Below are 20,322 nucleotides of genomic sequence, written 5' to 3' on the forward strand. Positions count from 1 at the left end.
AAAAAGTTTAAAAATTCACTCTAATAAAGCATGACTAAAAAATGCTAAAATTTATATTGAGTTATAACCTTCAAAATTAATATTAAAATCAGTATAAACACATTATAATGATAAAACAATGGCACGCCTTCAGTATTGCTACAACAAACGTGCTAAAATGTTTTTCGAATACAACAAATAGGATAGTATATCTTACTTGCTTTTAGAGCTCAGATTACCATCTTTTTAAACAATTATCTTAAACTATAGACATGCTTTTCGTAAACACTTGATGGCTTGTACCTTGGTAAATTACTCTATGCATTCACTTAATCAAAGCTTAAAATAATACTTTTCTTTTAAAAACTATGGACCTGGCACCTAATTTGTACATGCCTGTTGTCTGAAATATATTTTATTTATTATTATTTATTAACAAACAATCAATATTTAATTTGTAAACTATGCAGCTGTCACCAATCAAAAAAAGCCTACCACTATAGAGTTACAATCATTAAATACTAAAAATATTGTATCTAAAAATATTAGCTGACTTGTTTTCCGTGTTATAAAAAAAAGATAGCGCATAATAAAATCAGAGTTTTTATAATTGCATCGTTTTGAAAACTTTTACTAAGACTTACTAAATATTTTGTTTAATCCTGATAAGTACTTAGTAAGTACTTAATTGGATTACTCGGTAATCAATAAATATCAGATTAATTGGAACTTAATAAGTTTAGCCGTATAAGTCAAAAATTTATCAGGATCAGTCGGAATAGCTTGCACTTAACAGGATTAATAGGAAGTTAGACAGTTTCCTATTAATATTAGCTGGGTTTTTTTCTCAGTTTCTTATTACTATATATGTGCTTTAATTATGGCAACATAATGTTGTTAACTGCTAGTTTTTACTGGAGTTTATTGATATTTAAGTAAGCGCGCAATTGAGAACAGTTAGCAGTAGTAGTGTATTAATTCAATTTCGAATTTTTGTTTTTATAAATTTATTATTTTCATATATTTTCAATATTTATTTAATATTAGTTCAAAAGTAGAAAAGTCTAGAGTGGGGAAAAATTTACACACAAGAAAAGATCATCAAGACCAATTTATGGATTTGGTCTCGAAAAAAGTTCAGCTGTTGGTTCAAAACTTCCTTTAAAAGTTGTTTTTTTAAGAATATATTTGCACCTCCAAGGAGTTGACAATTTTAGTGGAAAAGGATCCTCTTCAACCCATTATACTTTGAACAAATTTTGATCAAGCTCAAAAATATTTGGGGTAGAAAAAGAAATCCAGTCAAGTCATAGTGCAAAACAAAAAAAATGCTTAGAAGATGATTAATTTTACCCAACATTTCAAAAAAAAAAAAATTGCTAATAAAAAAAAAAATTTCTTAGTTGAATCCAATGCTGACTGAATTGTTTACTGAAGTTTCCGATTGCTTAGACCTCAGCATTAGAGACACAATAGTCATTAAAACGAAAATTGTTATTTGCTGCAGATGGAGATGATCCAGTCTATTGTCATGCAAAACTTGTCTTGAAATGGGTCAGCAGTTGTCTACAAAAAATATATTTTCAAGACAAAATTGGAAACTTATTGTTTTAGTAATTGTTTATCTTGACAGAGAATTACAAAATGAGAAGTATTTTTGGATTAAGAAACCCAGTGCTTATCAACATGCAAGATTTATGGACAGTGAGGTATACATCTTCATGTACATAATAAGCAATAAATTAATTGGTTCAACCAGGATCAACACCATAAGCTTAGGAGAATAGCGTTTGCAAAGTCGAACTTTCATCAACTGTCAATCGCCAAAAGATCACAAGCATGTAGTGGTATCACAAGTTTGACAATACAGCAGACAATATCATCAGTCATGCTACTGACATCTTTGGTATTTAACTCAACAGTTAGTTGTCTTCATCTTGTTTGATGATTCTATTTCAGTGATGGAACAATGTTCTGCAGCTTTAAAATTACTTAACATCAAAAAAAGTAAACAGTTTAATTGTGGAAAACCAATATTTCCATAAATCGAACTGGATAAAATTCCTAATTTTTTGTCGCTGATTGGACCAGATTCCTGGCTACTGTTTGATTTAAAAAATCAAACAACAAAAAAATCAACATAACATATAACTAAAACTTTAATAACATATAATTTGTTTTTTACCATTATTTTGTACATTAGTAACATTATTTCAGCCCTGTGCAACCCCTAATTATTTTTCTTTTAGCCCAGTTTTTTTTACCTATACTACATTACCTTGTGAAAAATAATATACTAAAAGTTCTTAAATAAATTTTGAAAAATTGACAATGAAATCTTTTAAAATGTTGAAAAATATAAACGAAAACTACAATTTACCCAAATTAGGTAACTGTGCTACCCCAAAACAAGGTTTTGGGGTAGCACAAAATAATAATACCTCACATAAAAGTTGAACTCAAAAAAAAAAAATGCAGAAACAGGACACCCTAAGCACACTTTACAGTTTCCTCTATTGTTTTCAAACAACTCCTCCTCTTCTCCACTACTCATACCACCAACAGAAGAGTCCTTTCATTATCATCACTGTACTCAAATTAGACTCACATTTTGGATGTGTAATCATCTAACACATGATCCAAAATTTCCCTAGAGGAATATTACATCTTTTTTGTGAAGCCATTTTGGAAAAACCTACACACTTATAAAACTTACACACTTATAAAAACCTACACACTTATAAAGCTTATATTTTGTATTTTAAGTGTATAGAGTTTCTGGATAACAAACTGTTTCTGACTGGTTAATCATTATGTAATAACTATTATGTCATTACCTATTATGTTATTTATCATTATGTAATAACAAGAATGGTAACAGTAAGAAGGTTAACCAGAAAAGTATAATTATAATAAATATTTACACAATAGAAGAAACTTAGAATACAATTACTGTTTTCCATAAACGTTATATGATAAAACAGAATGTATGAAAAATTATTTAATCCATTTTTAACTATAACATTTTAACTTTTTTTTATTTTAGGAAAACATATTTATAAACTTTTATATTTTATGGAACATCTATAGAAAACAATATTCATATTCTATGAAATTAGAAAGTTTAACAAAATATGTTTGTCAGGCCAAAAAAATTGAAGCAGGAAGAGATTTAAAAATTTATATAAGAGATTAAGAAAAAGTTTAATGTGTAAATTAGTTTATAATAATAATATCATAAATAAAAAAATATAATGTGTAGTAATAGAAAACATATATTTAAAACATGTATTAGAATCTTTAAATTAGTCAAAAACTGCTGGTCTTAAGTGAAAGATAAATTAGTGTTTATGAAGCAATATTTTTTAACCCAAAATAAAATCTTAAATAAAAAAATTAAAAACTTTATGAGAATAATTACACTCAAGATATTTACTACATAATGTTAATAAACTTATATTTATAGATTTCAAATTTTCCTAACTGTTTTTGTAAATAGTTTTTTTTAATTATTATTATTATTTTTTTATGTAACTAAATTATTGATATTTTTGAATTTAAACAGGTACTTATGCAGAATGCAACAATAGCTGCAGGTGTTGCTGTTGGAATATCCAGTGACCTTTTAATTAGACCTTGGGGAGCAATGTTAATTGGTTTGACTGCTTCTACTATTTGCGTACTTGGTTTCACTTATCTCACGGTATACTTAAATACAAAATTTTCTACTTAAAATTTTTTTTTAAAGCAAATTGTTTTTAACTGTTTAGCTTTTTTTCAGATTTCTAACTGTTTTGTTCTGTAAATAAGGCAATTGTTGTGTCTTCAATACTTGCATCAGTTATAACAAATATACTTACAACTATAGTTGCAAATCTTACAACTAATAAAAAAACTATTATCTATGATAAGAAAGTCATTGTTAAAATTAGAATGCTGGAAATTTAAAAATCTGTATGTAAAAAAAAGATTTTATTGCTAGAAATATTTTTCTGGTGATTCAAAATGGTAGAGAAGTCATTTCTTGTTTAAATGCTCACTCAGTGTTGTAATAACTTGTACTAAAGGTTAATCATTTTCACAGTGTTTCAAGGCGCCTTTAAAATAAAAGTGATAAATACATTAAACTTAATAATTAAAATTATATTTTTTATATAATAAAATTGCCTACATTATACCTACATACAATAAAAAGTATTTCCTACAAGTAACAGTTACTATCAATTTTTATGAACATTAAAAACATTAAAATTTAAAAATAACGAAATTTAATAAGACTTTTATTTAGTGATGTTAATCCTTATTTTTGTTATTATTCTAGTCAAAAAAAGTATAAAGAGAAAAAAAACTTTTTTTGTTTTCCTAACACAAAATAAATTAATGAGCTAAAGATCAATAGTTGATTCATAAATTTGCGTTATATTGTTATCAAGACTGAATTTTTTACTCTTGTTCATTTATTAAAATCAGTTGCTCAACATTTAGCCAACTAGCAAAAATTAACTAAAAACAGGTCTGTGTTCCAAAACAGGTCTGCGTTTGTCCCAAGTTAAGTAAGTTTAAGGGTATGTAAGCATTAAAGTATGGTTTTAAAGAGTTTGTTGGAGTTTGTAGCAGCTTTACAAACTTTGTTGGTATTTACAGATAGAGGGTGTAGTGTCTTTAAAGACTTTGTGAAATGGTTTAACAGTTTTGAAAAGCTTTTTGAACAACTTTGTTAGCAACCTTTTTGAAAATTGGTAACCAACTTTTTTGAATAGTGGTTACCTATCTTTATGAACAGTAGTTACCAACCTTTTTCAATAATTTTCCTATTTGTCTCTAATTAAATTTTCAAATGCGTCCTACCATATGTTAGCAATAAGCAAATGACTAGCTTAGAGCTACAATTCAGCAATTTATACTAATTCAGCAATTTATACTAATGTTGGGTTTTGGTGTTTTTCTCCCAGCGATTTTGATTATTTTGATTGAGATTTAAAAAATTTTGATTTTTGCATCTCAATCAAATAATCATAGCTTTTGAAGTAAAAAATATAATAGCAACAATATTACTATGATATTTTATGATATGCAACATTTCAAGGTTTCAAAGCTTCTTATATAGTTACAACTAACTTTAGCACAACAAGCTTTCTATTGGGTATTTTTACAAGTTTATAATGTTTAAAATTTACAAAAACATTTTAGCTACAAAAAATATATTTAAAACTTTGTTGAAAATCTGTCACTTTAAAATGTTGTTCAAAGCATGGTACTTTTTTTTTTTTACTGTATTTATTTTTTAAGGTTAAAGGAGCCACTACATTGGATTTACTTTTTTTTATTATTTTTATTGTTGCAACAATAACAATAATAAAAAAATTGTGGTGTCTTACCTTAAGAGCACGAGACTCTGTATCTTAGCTTAGCCTGAAAGTTAAAAGTCTGGCACTTGAAAGTTTGATAATTCTTTTCATATGTCATTCATATTTGAACTGACATATTTAAACACAACTTTATTTACTATTGTTGATATCATTTTCAAAATAAAAATATAAACAACGAATATATATAACATACTTTTAAATATTAACACACGGTTATTCTTTAACAGTATGTTAAGTTCTAGGTTTGACTAAGTTCTAAGTTCTAAGACTTTGTGGTCTAGTTAGAACGTTTCCAAGGACATATAGGAGTTTATAGATCTGGTTGGGAACTCCTGTTCTTGCAGTATATAAAAGTTTTACAAGAGCTTGTTAGGACACGCAATGTCTTTACATAGCATTTTGTATTGTGTGAGGCTTTTACAGAGTGTGATAAAAATAATTTAATATTTATTCAACTTTTTCAAATATTGCTTTTGTAACTATATATCTTTATATAATGTAATAAATGTATTTGTTCTTTTATTTAGCCTCGCTTAAATAAACTCTCAATTCATGATTCATGTGGCGTACATAATTTGCACGGGATGCCAGCTCTTTTTGGTGCTTGTTGTGCAGCAATTTGTGCTATTGCTATTCCACCTGAAAGATACAATGCACCAGAGTAAACTTTTTTTTTCCAACTTATTTTCTACTAAATGTTTTTACTTTTAGACCTTGGAAAAATTTTTAATACAATACCAAAAAAGTTAGTATGGTGGGCTTTAAGGTGTTTAGATGCTGGTTGATATTAATTATCATGGCCATTTAAAGAAATTTTGCCACCAACAAAGATGGAGAAAGTGACAGTTAGAAGATAGAGAAAAAAATAAAGTTAAAAAATTGGCAAATTCAGATTACTGAACCCTAAGTTCAGTTATCAATCTTTAAATTGAGCAAATATAAAATACTGAGAAGTAGCCATATGGAGTATATATCATAAAAAAATATGTAATAATTAGTATTTTATGCATCTTAAACACGTATTGTGTTACTATGCTCCAGCTAGTTTATTATACCTCTTTAGTTTAACTAAATGGCACATTTAGTTCAACCAAATAAATTGCACATTCAATTCAACCATATCTTAAAAAAATTAAATACTTATTTTCTACAAGTAAAAAAAGTTTCATTCTTTTATCTCGCATAATTATTGTGCTGCATAATTATTTCTCGCATAATTATTATTAATTATTGTGCTGTGTGCCAAGACAGTTATGAAGTGTAGAATTTGTAATTTTGAAATTTGTAGTTTTAGAAATGTAATTTTTGCATTTTATTTTGCTAAAACTTGTTTTTAACTTGATTAGTATTGAAAATAACTGAAATAATTTTTTTTTTATTTATCATGGCTATTCCATATTTATAATTTTCTAGTATTACTATTGATTTTTTTGTTACTAAACACACTGAAGATTCTTACAAAATATATATTTAAAAACCCAAAGTTCTAGCTAATGATGCAAATTTGACTGACGAATTCAGTTCTATTTCACGTGAAAGAACAAGAAAAAGAATAAGATTTTTTGATGATGAACCTTTTTAAGAAGACGGTGATATACAACCAAACCAAAAATTCAAAAAGCAGTTTTTTGATGTTTTCTTTAAAATAGCTAAAGAATTGATAAATGAACGATTTGAAAGCTTTTCAAGTACAATAGAATCGTTCGAGTTTTTGTATGATATCAAAGATATTGATAAAATAGGAGAAGAAGACATAATTAATAAATGCAGATTACTGGAAAAAGTATTGACTCATGGTGAATCAAAAGATGTGTATTCAGAGGATTCGTTTCAGGAACTTAATTTGTTTACACAGAAATTAGATGGAAAAAATCATCGGAAACTGTGCTTAAATGGATCTATGATAGTCAGCTTGAAGAACTGTTTCCTAATGTTTGTATTAACCTACTATAATGTTATTAACACTACTGGTAACAATGAGTACAGGGGAACGTAGTTATTCCAAATTGAAATTAAAAAAAAATTATTTATGATCAACAATGGGCCAGGAACGTTTAAATAGCTTATCAATAATTTCCATTGAAAACAAAATTGCTGAATCTGTGGATATTGATACTTTAAGATTAAATTTTGCAAAATCTGTAGTACGTATTGTTTTACTTGTAGTACGTATTGTTCGCTTGGAATTTAAATCTAAAAGGCGCCTAATTTATTCTCGCACGCATAAAATATGTTTCAGGAGCCGGCTCTACACCTCATTTATAAATAAAAAATTTTCTAAATTAGTAAAAGAGTAAAACTACTGTTAACAGCTGTTTTTAAAAGTTGTAAAACAGTAAAACCACTATTTTTAAGTTTTAAAAGTAAAATCACTATTTTTAAGAGTTTCTTAAAAATAAGGTTTTTTGTTTTTAAGAAACTCTACAATTAAGTTGCATGAGAGGAACTGTTGAACATGGTGGTGGAAGCATAATGTTATGGGGTTCTATGTTGTGGAATGGCGTTGGTAAACTAGAATTCATTGATGAAACTATAAATCCTTATTTGTATAAAAATATTATGAAACAAAATTTAAAATCTTTTGCTAAAAAACTTTTTTTTGTTTCAATGATATAATGATTGAAGACACACTGCTAAAAAAAGCTAAAGTATTTTTTGATGAAACATTTTAGATTGTTTCACAGAGCCCTAATTTAAATCCAATAGAACATTGATGGACTTGGTTAGGTAAAAAAATAAGTAATAGATCATTTACCATAAAAGAAGATTAAAGATAGCTGTTGTTAAATCATGGTCATTGACAATAATCAAAACAAACGTCTAGTTGAATCAATGCCAAAACACTTGTTCGATATAATTAAAGCAAAAAGAGGACCAACCAAATATTAAAGTATATAATTAAAATATAAAAACTTAAAACTGTTTCTCATTTATTTTAATAAACTGGTAATTTTTAATAGCTTTAACCTGTAACCTTTTTTTTTACAATTATTATATATGCAACTGTTTTTATCCCCTTCTTTTAGTTTAAAACTCCTGATCAGGAAATTCAAAAGCGTAAAGAAAATTTTTACTTTTTTTCTGAAGGATTTTTAACAATTGAAAAATTTGACAAAAAAAGTTCTTTATAATTAATGCATGACACAATATTTTATTCAAAGATGTTACTTTTATTGAAAAATTACTTTGTGCAATTAAATTCTGTTCTCACTGTTACAACCCTTGGAATTAGGTTTTAGTATTAATTTACATTGTTTTGGTTTATTTCATGCTGCACACCGTTTTGGTGTAAATTTACACTGTTTTGGTGTATATTTACACCATTTTGGTGTATTTCATGCTGCACACCGTTTTAGTGTATTTTACACCGATTTGGTGTATTTCATGCTGCACGCCGTTTTGGTGTCAATTTACACCATTTAAGTATATTTCATGATGCACACCGTTTTAGTGTAATTTACACCGTTTTGATATTTCATGCTGCACACATTTTAAGGGTTAATTTACACCGTTTTAGTGTTTATTTTTGGCGTTGATAACAACATACATACACAAATTATTATTTATAAAATACATAAAACTACATTCATGTTTACGTTCTACTTATAAAAAAAGCTGTGTTTATAAAAATGTTTTTATCGTACAATTACAGTAAAGATTTTAATAGTTGATTTGCCTTTATTGATAAAGGAAGATTTTTTTTTTAAATCGCAACTGTCAACATGTCCTAAAATGATTTTGATCCTGAAGGATATTCCAGGTTGAACACATAAAAAAAACATAATTTGGCGTGTATAATATCAACAAGATACTTTTTTTGGGCAACCACAACACCTTCAATGCATAGAATATATTCTTCTCCTTCAAGATAGACTGTAGGCTGCATGTCGGCCGATTCGGGTTTTTGCTTAACAATAACAGAGCGAGGATTTAAATAATGATTAATAGCTATCAAAAGGTCGTCGTCATCATATTCCTAAAATATCATTAAAAAAAATTTATAAACACCTTTTTTTAATACATGAATAAACAATTTCATAATTTTTAATTAAATTAATATTTACTGTTATAGAAACACCATAGAAACAACCTGAACTTTTATCGAAGCAGCAAAAAAAAATTTTAAACTATATAGCATACCTGTGGTGTCTTTAAAGCCTTTTTCAGAAGATCTCCGTTTGAAGCTAAAAAAGCTCTGCAAGTAGGAACTTTAAGACCAACATCCAGTTCAACCTCTTGATGCCAAAGTTCCTCGCTATGAATGATTGCTGGAAAACGATTTATAATATCAGCAACTTTAGGGTAGCTAATAGAAATCCATTCTTTGCGTTGACGAAAGGAATATTGCATACGCTTTTTGAAAAAATCAATCTTGCTCGCATTTCCTCATTTCAGCTTGCATAGCTTGCTCATGAAATTGATAGCTAAAATCATCTTCTCCATCATTATCAGCATTTTGTGTGACAGTTGTAACAGAAGAATTTATTTTACGTCTACACACAAATATGTATATCAATAAATCTCTCTCTCTCTCTCTCTATATATATATATATAATATATATATATATATATATATATATATATATATATATATATATATATATATATATATATAATATATATATATATATATATATATATAATATATATATATATATATATAATATATATATATATATATATATATATATATATATATATATATATATATAATATATATATATATATAATATATATATATATATATATATATATATATATATAATATATATATATATATATATATATAATATATATATATATATATATATATATATATATATATATATATATATATATATATATATATATATATATATATATATATATATAATATATATATATATAATATATATATATATATATATATATATATATATATATATATATATATAATATATATATATATATATGTATATAATATATATATATGTATATGTATATACATATATATATATATATATATATATATATATATATATATATATATATATATATATATATATATATATATACATATATATATTTATATATATATATATATATTTATATATATATATTGTGTGTATAAGTCAATGTGTGTACTTACCATTTTTCATAAAAATTGTTGACCAGGACATTTTTTACAAAAAAAACATACTTACGAGGCCAATAAATACCGGATACACAAAAATGTTCCCATAAATAACTCTATTGGTATAATAATGCTTTATTTATTACTTACTTGCACTGAAATGTTTTTTTTTCTGGCAATAGGTTTCTTCTAAAGTTTTTAAACTTATTTGTTAGACACTTTAACCACATCGAGCCATCTCCATTTATGTCTATGAGGGTTGGATACCGTAGAAGCATTTTATTCACTACTGCCCTCAGATCTTCGGGATAAGGATACCTTTTAAAAAAAAAGTATAATTACTGTTAAAAAATAAACCAATATAATATAAGGTCAAATTATGTTTTGCACTTTGATTTAAAATAATGTCAAATTATTAAAAGTTGTATTTAATATTATTATACTAACAATATGGTTTTGCAAATTGAGATAAACAGCAGATCTACAATCTGCAATCTTGTAGAGGATGTTAAATTGACTGGGATAGGCTGATCTCCATTAAATTGAGGAGGAAAATCAGGAAGCTCTAAGGTAAGCCTCTTACGATAAACACTCAAATTTGATTTTTTTTCAGATAATTGGGTTAAAGGAATATTCTTTGAAGTCAATGGTGGTGAAGTTAATACGGTATTACTTGTACTTTCAGCCTCCATTACACTATAAAAAACAAAACAATGCAATTAAATGTGACAGAGCTTTGGTAAAGTTTTTATTTACCATAATTGGTATATAACTTATGGTATAGAGCTTTGGAAGACTAAAAATTTGATATATATATATCCAATTTTTATTGTAATCTATCATCATACAGTAGTGATCTAATCTAGTTGTAGTGACCATTTAATCAAAGAGAAGTGAAAATCACTAACCTGTCATCAAATAGAAGTGTCATGTACGATTGTGCTCTGGAGGTACAAGATTTGCTGAAAAAATACAAAATACAGAAAAACAGGAATAAATAATAAAAAATAACAATACATACTTTGATTTAATGTTTAATATATCAAATTAATAAATAAAAAGGCAATTGTCATTTATATAGCACAGTAAAAATATTTTGGCACAATTATATCACGTTCTTTAATCAAGTATATTGGCAACGGATGATAGTCGTGTAAGTCGTTGACTGTTACAAAAATGTATTCTGACAATCTAATTATGTGAAAAGCTTGAATGTGTTCATCATATTTAACTGTAGAACATAGTTGACACTGTAAGAATATTGTTGAACTGCACTTGTAGATAGCAATAATGCTAGCAAACTCCTGAGGCCTAAGAAGAACACAGTCACCGATTCGGTACAAAATAGAATTATAACTTGCAGACTTAGCATAAATTATTTTAGTAAGCTGGGGCCAGTTTGTGTTAAAGACTTGCTTGACAAGAAATGGAAGAGAAGACACATCAATTTCCGTAGTTCCTTTAAGAATAATTTCTACATCAACAAAATAATTTCTTGTTCAATCATATGCTGCCCTTTTCTGAAATTTGCATGCCATTGTGTATTGGATATTTTTAAAGTTCTTCGAGTTTGACGCAAACTTCTTGTGCACCTGATGGACTCCTTCAAAACGCAAACAAGAAGCCACACTGAGGATTCCGTGCTGCTCAAGAAGATGAGGGTAATGCACTGTATAATGTTGTTTTGGTGATACAGAACTATTGGGAAAATTTTCCATTACTGATACCAAGTGTCTTTCACGTATTTTCTTGAACTTTGGTAGTTGTTCTATGTCAAATGATGGTGCAAAACTAATATCCACTAACTGACGCAAAAGCTTCCATGTACTCCACACTGGATCACTTTTGGGAAAGTAATCAGCAAAGAGAACACCAAATAATCTCATAAAACACCATATTTGAACTGCTTTGCCCTTAATTTCTTTTTTCACCACAGGCCCAGGTTTATGTTTTATCAGCACCTTTGAATTGAAATGTATTCATCAAAGTATTGATCTGTTTCCAAGTTATGAACTTGCTTTCAACTGCATAATTCAATATTAACTTCATCTCCTTCAGGCAACATCCTTCAAGTAGATCATGCATAATGTCAGGAGGAAGAGATAGAACAGGGTAAAAATTCTTGAGACAGTGAAGCGGTGAACAACAGACAACACCATAAGCAGTACTCAAGGAAGCATCTTCCTGAACCTTTTCTACTATAGCATTTTGATTACTGACAGTTCGTAAAATGCAATCTTTTGATGCAAATAATGTTTTCAATCTGGGTTTAGTTATCATACAATAACGACATGGTCTAGAAGAGTTAAAACCACATGTAAAACCACCAATGAGATGATATCCTAAGTTATCTCCAAGAAAGCTAACAAAACATATAGGGTAATGTTTATTCTGTATATATACACCATTTGATTGTAAATCATTTAAGTCATTTATGAATACTTTGAGAATAGCTGGAAGGCCAAATTCTATGTGTCTTGCTGAAGATAACAGAACAAGATTGTAATGCTTTAACTGACTTCTATACTTTTTTTGGAAATTTATAATACAAAAATAAAGACAGAATGTCTTGTGTTTTTTTTTAATTTGTTGCCGCAAAGGGTTTGAATTAGATCCAAAATCATCTGAGTATAATATGATTCCTATACTTTCTGGATGAATAGCAAAAAACGTATTCTGCTGAAGTAACTTTCCATGTACAAAATCATCGCGAATTTTTGGAGGATTTGTTATTGAATTTGCATTTTTTATTGCAGATAATTCTAACTGTTCAATCATATTAGCTGAAGACAATTATTGTTTGAGATTTTCTTTGATAGGAACATAAATGCAGTGTTTTTCTGAATTTGAAAGAAAAACTTTTTCAGGAGTTATATAAAAAAATACATTCTTTAACAGAGATTCATACTTTGATTTAACTGAACATGTTACAACAGATGGACCCATGATCTCATTGAAGTCTTTTATCATGCATAAGTCTGATAAAATTTCATTGAAAGTGGTTTCAGGAACAAACTTCCTGCAAGTAAATTTCAGCTTCAAGACACATAAGAGCTTTTCATAAAACGGTTGTACAACTAAACTTTCTGCTTCCATAATTTGATTTTCAGTTGAATTAGTAGTAATATCTTCATTCAAGAGTGGATCACGTATGTTTGCAAATGGTAGATTAGTCAGATTAATTTTATGCTTCCTTGATGAATGTGATGTTAATGAGCTATAACACGAAAATTGCTGGTAGCAAACATGGCATTTATATTTTTGCATAGGATGGAAGTGATATATGTGACCACAGAGTTTTCTTTCATTTATGCACTTGAAAAAGCAGTATGGACAGTAGTGCATTGGTAGATCACTAATAAAATGTAAATAATTATTTGTTTGTTTAAATGCAGATTCTTTTTCTAAAATAATTATAAATTGCTTCTCATCAAGAATTAAAAGAACTACAACTAAAAAAGTAACAGACATGATAATTAGTACAGTTCAATTTTTGAAATTGTTAAAAATTGAAACAATTAGGATTTTTTTTATGGTTATCAGTGCCGTACCCAGACGTAATCCATACCGTTTGAACAGTAGGGTACCCTAACTTAAAATTGCGTAAATTATAAATTTCAACATTACTAAATAAAGGAATGTAAATGCAAAGAAAAATCACTCTTGTATTAAACTTCAACAGAAATAAAATTTTATAGCTGATAAAAACAATAGTTTTTGAACTTTTTTTTTTTTTAATTTTTAGAAAGTGAATATATTTTCTTTATTATATTGATATTATTAATCGAAAATAACATGCATTGAATAACTTTAATATATACTTAATTCATAATTAAAATTGTATTGGCTTATACTTATAAGATAATGTCATTAAAATCATTTAAATGATTTCCAATTTAATCACTTTTAAATAACAGAAACATGTTTTTTAATAACGCCAGCATTTTAACACTTATAAAAGATATTTCCAAAGAAAAAATTTTGTAATTATTTATATTATTTAAACCTTTATTATTATTTATATTATTTACATTTTTGTTTATATAATTTAATAACATAACTCTTATTATTATATAAATTCTATTATAAATTTAATGCATATGTATTGCAATTTTTTCTTATATCATTATTAGCAGTGAGAAAAAATTTAAACAGAAAACTAATGTAAAAAAAGATAGAACCCTTAATAATCTGCCAAGATTCATGTTTTAAAAATACAAGAGGTTGCAAAGCTCTCTTAAGCACCTCACCTCCTCCTTTTTTATATTCTTTTTTTTTTATATCACTCATTACCATATCATACTATCATATTTTAATATGTATATGTGTTTATTAAAGAATTACTTCATTTCTTGAACTTCCAATAACTCAGATCATTGTGTGATTCAGGAGAAGTATGATCCTGAATAACATGGAACAATTTCTAAAAATTGAAATAAAAAGTTAATGTTAATAAATAATACAATGTCATTCAATGAAATAATGACATGATTATATAGTAACACTCCATTTAAATGCGGTAGTGGTGTAGTGGTAAGAGCGCTCGCTTTGTAAGCGAGAGGTTCGGAGTTCGACTCCCACCACGTCCCTGGAAGTACCGCGCTCAACTTAGTTTCTCCGCGCAGCGGCCTTGCTCGGCAAGGTTCGTGTTTCGGAGTTAAAGAGTTGAGAGAGGGTTGCACCACGCATAATGACTAAAAAAAAAAAAAAAATATATTAAAAAAAAAAAAAAAATGAGTATCCTCCTCGACTGTAGTGGCCCCCCTCGGGCCTTGGGGAGGTGAATAATATATAAAAAAAAAAAAAAAAAAAATTTAATCAAAAGCTATTACCTAAAATATTATTTCAAAAGTGTGATAATAAAAAATATACATTATAGTATATAAACTAGATGAAAACACTTGTTTTTTTTCCATTATTAACCCAGATAAAAAAAACTAACCATCTAAAGAACTACATAAAATAAGTTGGGTATTAGGTTCCAGTTCGTGCAGCATCTCATTTTCATCAACTTCCATTCGCCCTCGTTTACAAACAATAGTTGCATTTGTATTCAACTTAGAATTAGCTAACACAAAATATTTATATATTAGAGAACCCTATTTATAAATATTTTTTTATATTACAACCATAATTTATATTTAAACCATAGGGTTAAATATAAATATTTAACTCTATGGTTTTATTACCTGTAAGTAATAAAACCATATGATATTTCTTAAACTTATATTTATGTTAGTTAAGTAAATAACTATATAATTTATTATAAGTTATTATAACCATATAATAATGATAGTATAAGCTGGTTATATTAATAATAGTTGAGTTATATTACCTTATATTCAATAAATACCATTTGAGGCTATATTGACACCAAATCGGTGTAATTTTACACTTTTTAATTTATATTATCTTATAAGTATACCTTATATAATTGTATTACCTTAGTATATATTCCTTATATAAGTATATTACCTTATATAAGTTTAGGAAATATCAAATGGAATTAGTCCCTAATATGGTATTAACAATAATACTTTTACTTATATATATATATATATATATATATATATATATATATATATATATATATATATATATATAATAATAATAATAATAATAATAATAATAATAATAATAATAATAATAATAATAATAATAATAACAATAATAACAATAATAATAATAATAATAGCAATAATAGCAATAATAATAGCAATAATAATAATAATAGTAATAATAATATTATTTATAATATAACTTTTAAAAAAACAAAATTTACCTTTTTCAAGAAACTGTGCAAGTGTGGTTTCAAGTTTAACAACTATACCTTTAGGAATATCAGATAAAAATGTGCATATACAGGAAAAACAGGCATTTCTAATAAATTTTTTTTTATTTTCTAACACATGATAACAACGAGATAATAATCTTTCTCACTTGGAATTTAAATAAAATTGAAGAGTTTTTTTTTTTGTAACTGCCGAATTGACCTTTAGTAAACTATAAATTATTGTGAATAACTAAATAATAACTAAACTCTTTATTGATAAGAATTTCCACTTTTTCCCATTAATCAATTTATCCAAATTCTTTAATAAACTCTTTTTCACGTAATATAAACTTTTTCCGTGTACAACAGTGTAGTAACCAGACTAGTCTATGGATAGACTTACAACACAGACATAGACAATTCTGTATGTTGTAATGGACACAACAAATGTTTAATTTTTTGTCCTTGTTGTGTCTATCAAATTTTTGATGGTGTCCTAAGATTGCTCAGTTAAAAAATAATTTTTACTTCATAAGTCTACAAAGCATAATTTTTTGTCTATTTGGTGTCTATGATTTTGTCTAAATTTACTTGATTTCATAAAACCAGAAATCTTTCATTACCGTATTATTTGAAGATTGTTATGTAGTAAATTTATAATATTAAAAAAATATTGAAATGACATCAAAACTCCAAATGACGATCATTGCCCATGATTAATTATTGTTTAAAACTTGCGTACATATTCATCAATAAAATGAAAGTAAAAAACACGCACATTCACAGAGAATTGAAAAACAACTGAACTGAGTAATTAATGAACTTCAATTGAGCACAAAATAGTCCATTTTGAGGTTTTTAAATAGACATTAACTTTTTAATCAACAGCACACGCTGGACAAAAAATTAAAAAATGAACTTCTGTTAGAAAAATTGTATTTTTAATTTTGTGCTCGTTTTCAGTTTTTGAAACGATGCTGCAGTGAAAATTTAATTACTCGTTATAAGTCCAAATTATATATTAAATAGATCTTCTATACCTCATTAAAAAATCGAGATTGTTCATTTAGTGTCCGTTTTTAAAATGATTGTCTAGAAAGACAAACATTTTTTATAGACAATTCATTTTTGATAGTTGTAATTAAAATTGTTGCAACTAGTGCTTTGTCGAAGTCTATTTTTGTCCTTTTATAATAAGTCCATTAGAGATTGTCTGGTTGCTACAACAGTGTCATCCTTATCACTATTTTGCATTTTTTTATAATTAGCAAAATCTAAATGCAAATCGATTTTTATACAAAATTAACAAAGCAATTATGTAATTATGTATTAGACAAATATTAATACATATTTGCTCACTGATTAAAAAAATTATGTTATTTTTTTGGCATATTTTTAGAATTATTTTTTTATTACATCCTTAACTATTAAAATTTTTTTTTTGGATTTCCTAAATGTCCCTTTAATTACTTCAATTCAAAGTTGATGTCAATAACTCAATTGTTTTTGACATCAGCTGCTGATGTCAAAATTTGGCACAAATACCGTTGATGTCAAAAAATCAGCCGCTGATGTTTAAAATTGGCAAAAATTGGCAAAAATACCGCTGATGTCAAAAATTGGCAAAAAAATCCGCAAAATTGCCAAAATTTTCCAATTCCACCCCCCCTCCCCTCTCTTGTCACAGTGAGAGATGCATTTTTTAAAAACTGAAATTTACGTTTTTAAACTTCAATTATTTGTGTTTTCTGCTTATTATCAACTATTACTATTATATACTTTTAAAAAGTAAAGTTTAAGTTTTTCTTATATAATTTATTATTTCTTATTAAATCTTTTTTCAATCAAAGTACAAACAAAATAAAACTACCACTAAAATGCATAAAAGGCGACGTGCAGCGTCATAAATACAGTTGAAACGGTTTTTTATTGTAAATTAAAAGTTCTTCATGTTTACAGCATTAAATTATTCAATAAATGGCTAAAAACCGAAGTTTCACATTAGTTTCCACTCATAGCAATTTACTTTCTGTCCCCAGGGGCACCTTGAGGGTCGGCGGCGACCGAGGCAAACTTAGTTGCAGCGCTCCCTTTCTCAAGTAATAGTCAGGTATAAAAGCTTCGAAAAAAATTTGAAGCGGCACCTTAAGGAACGACCCTGCCAGTCCGATAGTATTAAGCTAAAACTTGAAAGGCGTAAATAATAAAATCACCGAACATTTATAAACAAAACAAAGTACCCAAAATAAATCAGCATTTTTTGAAAACGAAAGAGCCTAAACGTGATATTTCTCTCCTTAAATACGCTGAGGCGATCATATATTTCGGCATCCCCCTTTCCCCACTTTAAAAATTATGTCACATATTTCAAATTTTACACAGTTTAAAACGGTGTAGAGATTTAAAAAAAGTGTTATTTTACACCGTTTTAATAAAAATAAACCTCCAGAGTGTATAATTACACTAAAACGTTGTAAAATTACACCTTTTACTTAAATCATTTTCAATAAACACCGTTTGAGGTTATATTAACACCAAAACGGTGTAATTTTACACCTTTTAATTCAATTTTATTAAGTTTTTCTACTTTTAAACCGTTTTACACCTTTTAATAAAACGGTGTAAAACTGAGATTATAATTTTGAAAGACGGTGTAAAACAGCTTTACACCGTTTTACACCGTTCTATTAAAACGGTGTAAAAATAAAAAAAATGTTACATTATTTAAATTTTACACCTTTTTGAAACGGTGTAGTTAATAAAGAAGGTGTTATTTTACACCGTTTTTATAAAAATACACCTTTAGAGTGTATAAGTACACCAAAACAGTGTAAAATTACAACTTTAGCTTAAATTATTTTCAATAAACACCGTTTGAGGCTATATTAACACCACAACGGTGTAATTTTACACTTTTTAATTTAGAGTGTAAAAGTTTTAAAAACTTTAAAATATTGAATGTTTTTCAATTTCAGTTTTAATATGAATCCATTATTTTTAGTTTAGTCACCATGAGTCAATACTTTTTCCAGTAATTGATTCAATTATTAGTTATAATTGACACTAAGAATTTGTGATTTTTAAAATATTTTGAACAGACATTAGACTAAATTAATCATTGAAAACTTTAGGTAATGTTTACACTTGTATTTAACTATTTAGTTTCAAATCAATCTACACTGCATCACCTGAAAGATCGCCTCTTAAACAGGGTGGTTTCCAATTTGCAGCGATTATTGTAACATTGGCATTTGCTATAATTTGCGGCTTGATCACAGGTAAAGTTTTTTAATTCAAAAGAAGAAGAAAATATGTTTCTTATTTGGCTTGAAACTGTTATTTGGTTTGACTTTTTTTTTTTTTTTAAAGTCAAATTGGTTAACAATTTCAAACTAAAACAGAAAAATGTGACCGTGATATTTTTTGATAATGATGATTTTTTTTTAGGTTATATTATAACATTCTTGAAAAGTCCTTCTGAAGAAAACCGTTACGACGATGCAGGAGAGTTTGAGGTTATTTAAAGCCTAATTAATGTTGTAATGTTTTTAATATTATTATTTTTATATCTTATCTTGTCTTACACTGTTATTTTTTTAACATTAGGTTACGCCAGAGCAAACAATTCAATATGAACGTATCACTGACGAGGTAAACATTACTATGGCGTAAATAGGAAAGTGAATCGCACAAGTCAAATTGCGACTAATTTTACTGTTAGTTAAATAATTAAAACTACTTTTAACTGAAAAGTTTTAATTTTTAAACTTTTTTTTTTAAACTTGTTCAAATTGTTTTTAGATTTAGATAAAATTTTGATTGATAAATTTAATAGCAATTTTTTTAATAAAATTATACTTCGAAAAATGCGTGTGTTATATCTCTTGAAATATCTCTTCAGAACAACGTAAATAACTGTTTTGAAGTTTTGAGAAGTTATTCTTGGACTTTTTAAACTTTTTTTCCAATAAAAAAAAACAATGTGGCAATTGGTAATTAGATCCAGTGAACAACGAAAATATTTGTTTTCCTACTCTTTCTTTCCCATCTTTCCTACGTGGCCTTATTCTCAATTTAATAAAATTATT

At 26.8% G+C, this 20,322-nt stretch overlaps 2 protein-coding genes across 2 annotated transcripts in view; one reads left to right on the plus strand and one right to left on the minus strand.

Moving 5' to 3' along the window:
- The window catches only part of LOC100197687 (ammonium transporter Rh type C), a 42,897-nt gene extending 22,796 nt beyond the window's left edge, over nt 1–20,101 (plus strand). The window contains exons 6-10 of the mRNA XM_065818479.1: nt 3,545–3,682; nt 5,876–6,009; nt 19,397–19,512; nt 19,682–19,749; nt 19,841–20,101. Coding sequence (XP_065674551.1) covers nt 3,545–3,682; nt 5,876–6,009; nt 19,397–19,512; nt 19,682–19,749; nt 19,841–19,906 — 522 coding nt within the window. The 3' untranslated portion in view covers nt 19,907–20,101. The remainder of the gene's footprint in view (nt 1–3,544; nt 3,683–5,875; nt 6,010–19,396; nt 19,513–19,681; nt 19,750–19,840) is intronic.
- Nucleotides 8,750–9,731, minus strand: LOC136090770 (uncharacterized). The gene is made up of 2 exons (XM_065817666.1): nt 9,489–9,731; nt 8,750–9,324 (listed from the first exon to the last, which is right to left on the minus strand). Exons 1-2 carry the CDS (start codon nt 9,696–9,698, stop codon nt 9,076–9,078), a joined length of 459 nt encoding a protein of 152 aa, XP_065673738.1. The 5' UTR covers nt 9,699–9,731; the 3' UTR covers nt 8,750–9,075.
- Nucleotides 20,102–20,322: the final 221 nt, after the last annotated feature.

The sequence above is a fragment of the Hydra vulgaris genome, chromosome 14 (genome assembly GCF_038396675.1).
Source record: "Hydra vulgaris chromosome 14, alternate assembly HydraT2T_AEP".
NCBI classification, from domain to species: Eukaryota; Metazoa; Cnidaria; class Hydrozoa; order Anthoathecata; family Hydridae; genus Hydra; species Hydra vulgaris.

What these genes read in the sequence shown, in the direction of transcription:
- LOC136090770 (XM_065817666.1), bottom strand. Translation starts at nt 9,698, where the DNA reads ATGCAATATTCCTTTCGTCAACGCAAAGAATGGATTTCTATTAGCTAC. An exon ending in AGGCTTTAAAGACACCACAG is followed by an intron (nt 9,325 to 9,488) that starts GTATGCTATATA and finishes ATGATATTTTAG; the next exon opens with GAATATGATGACGACGACCT.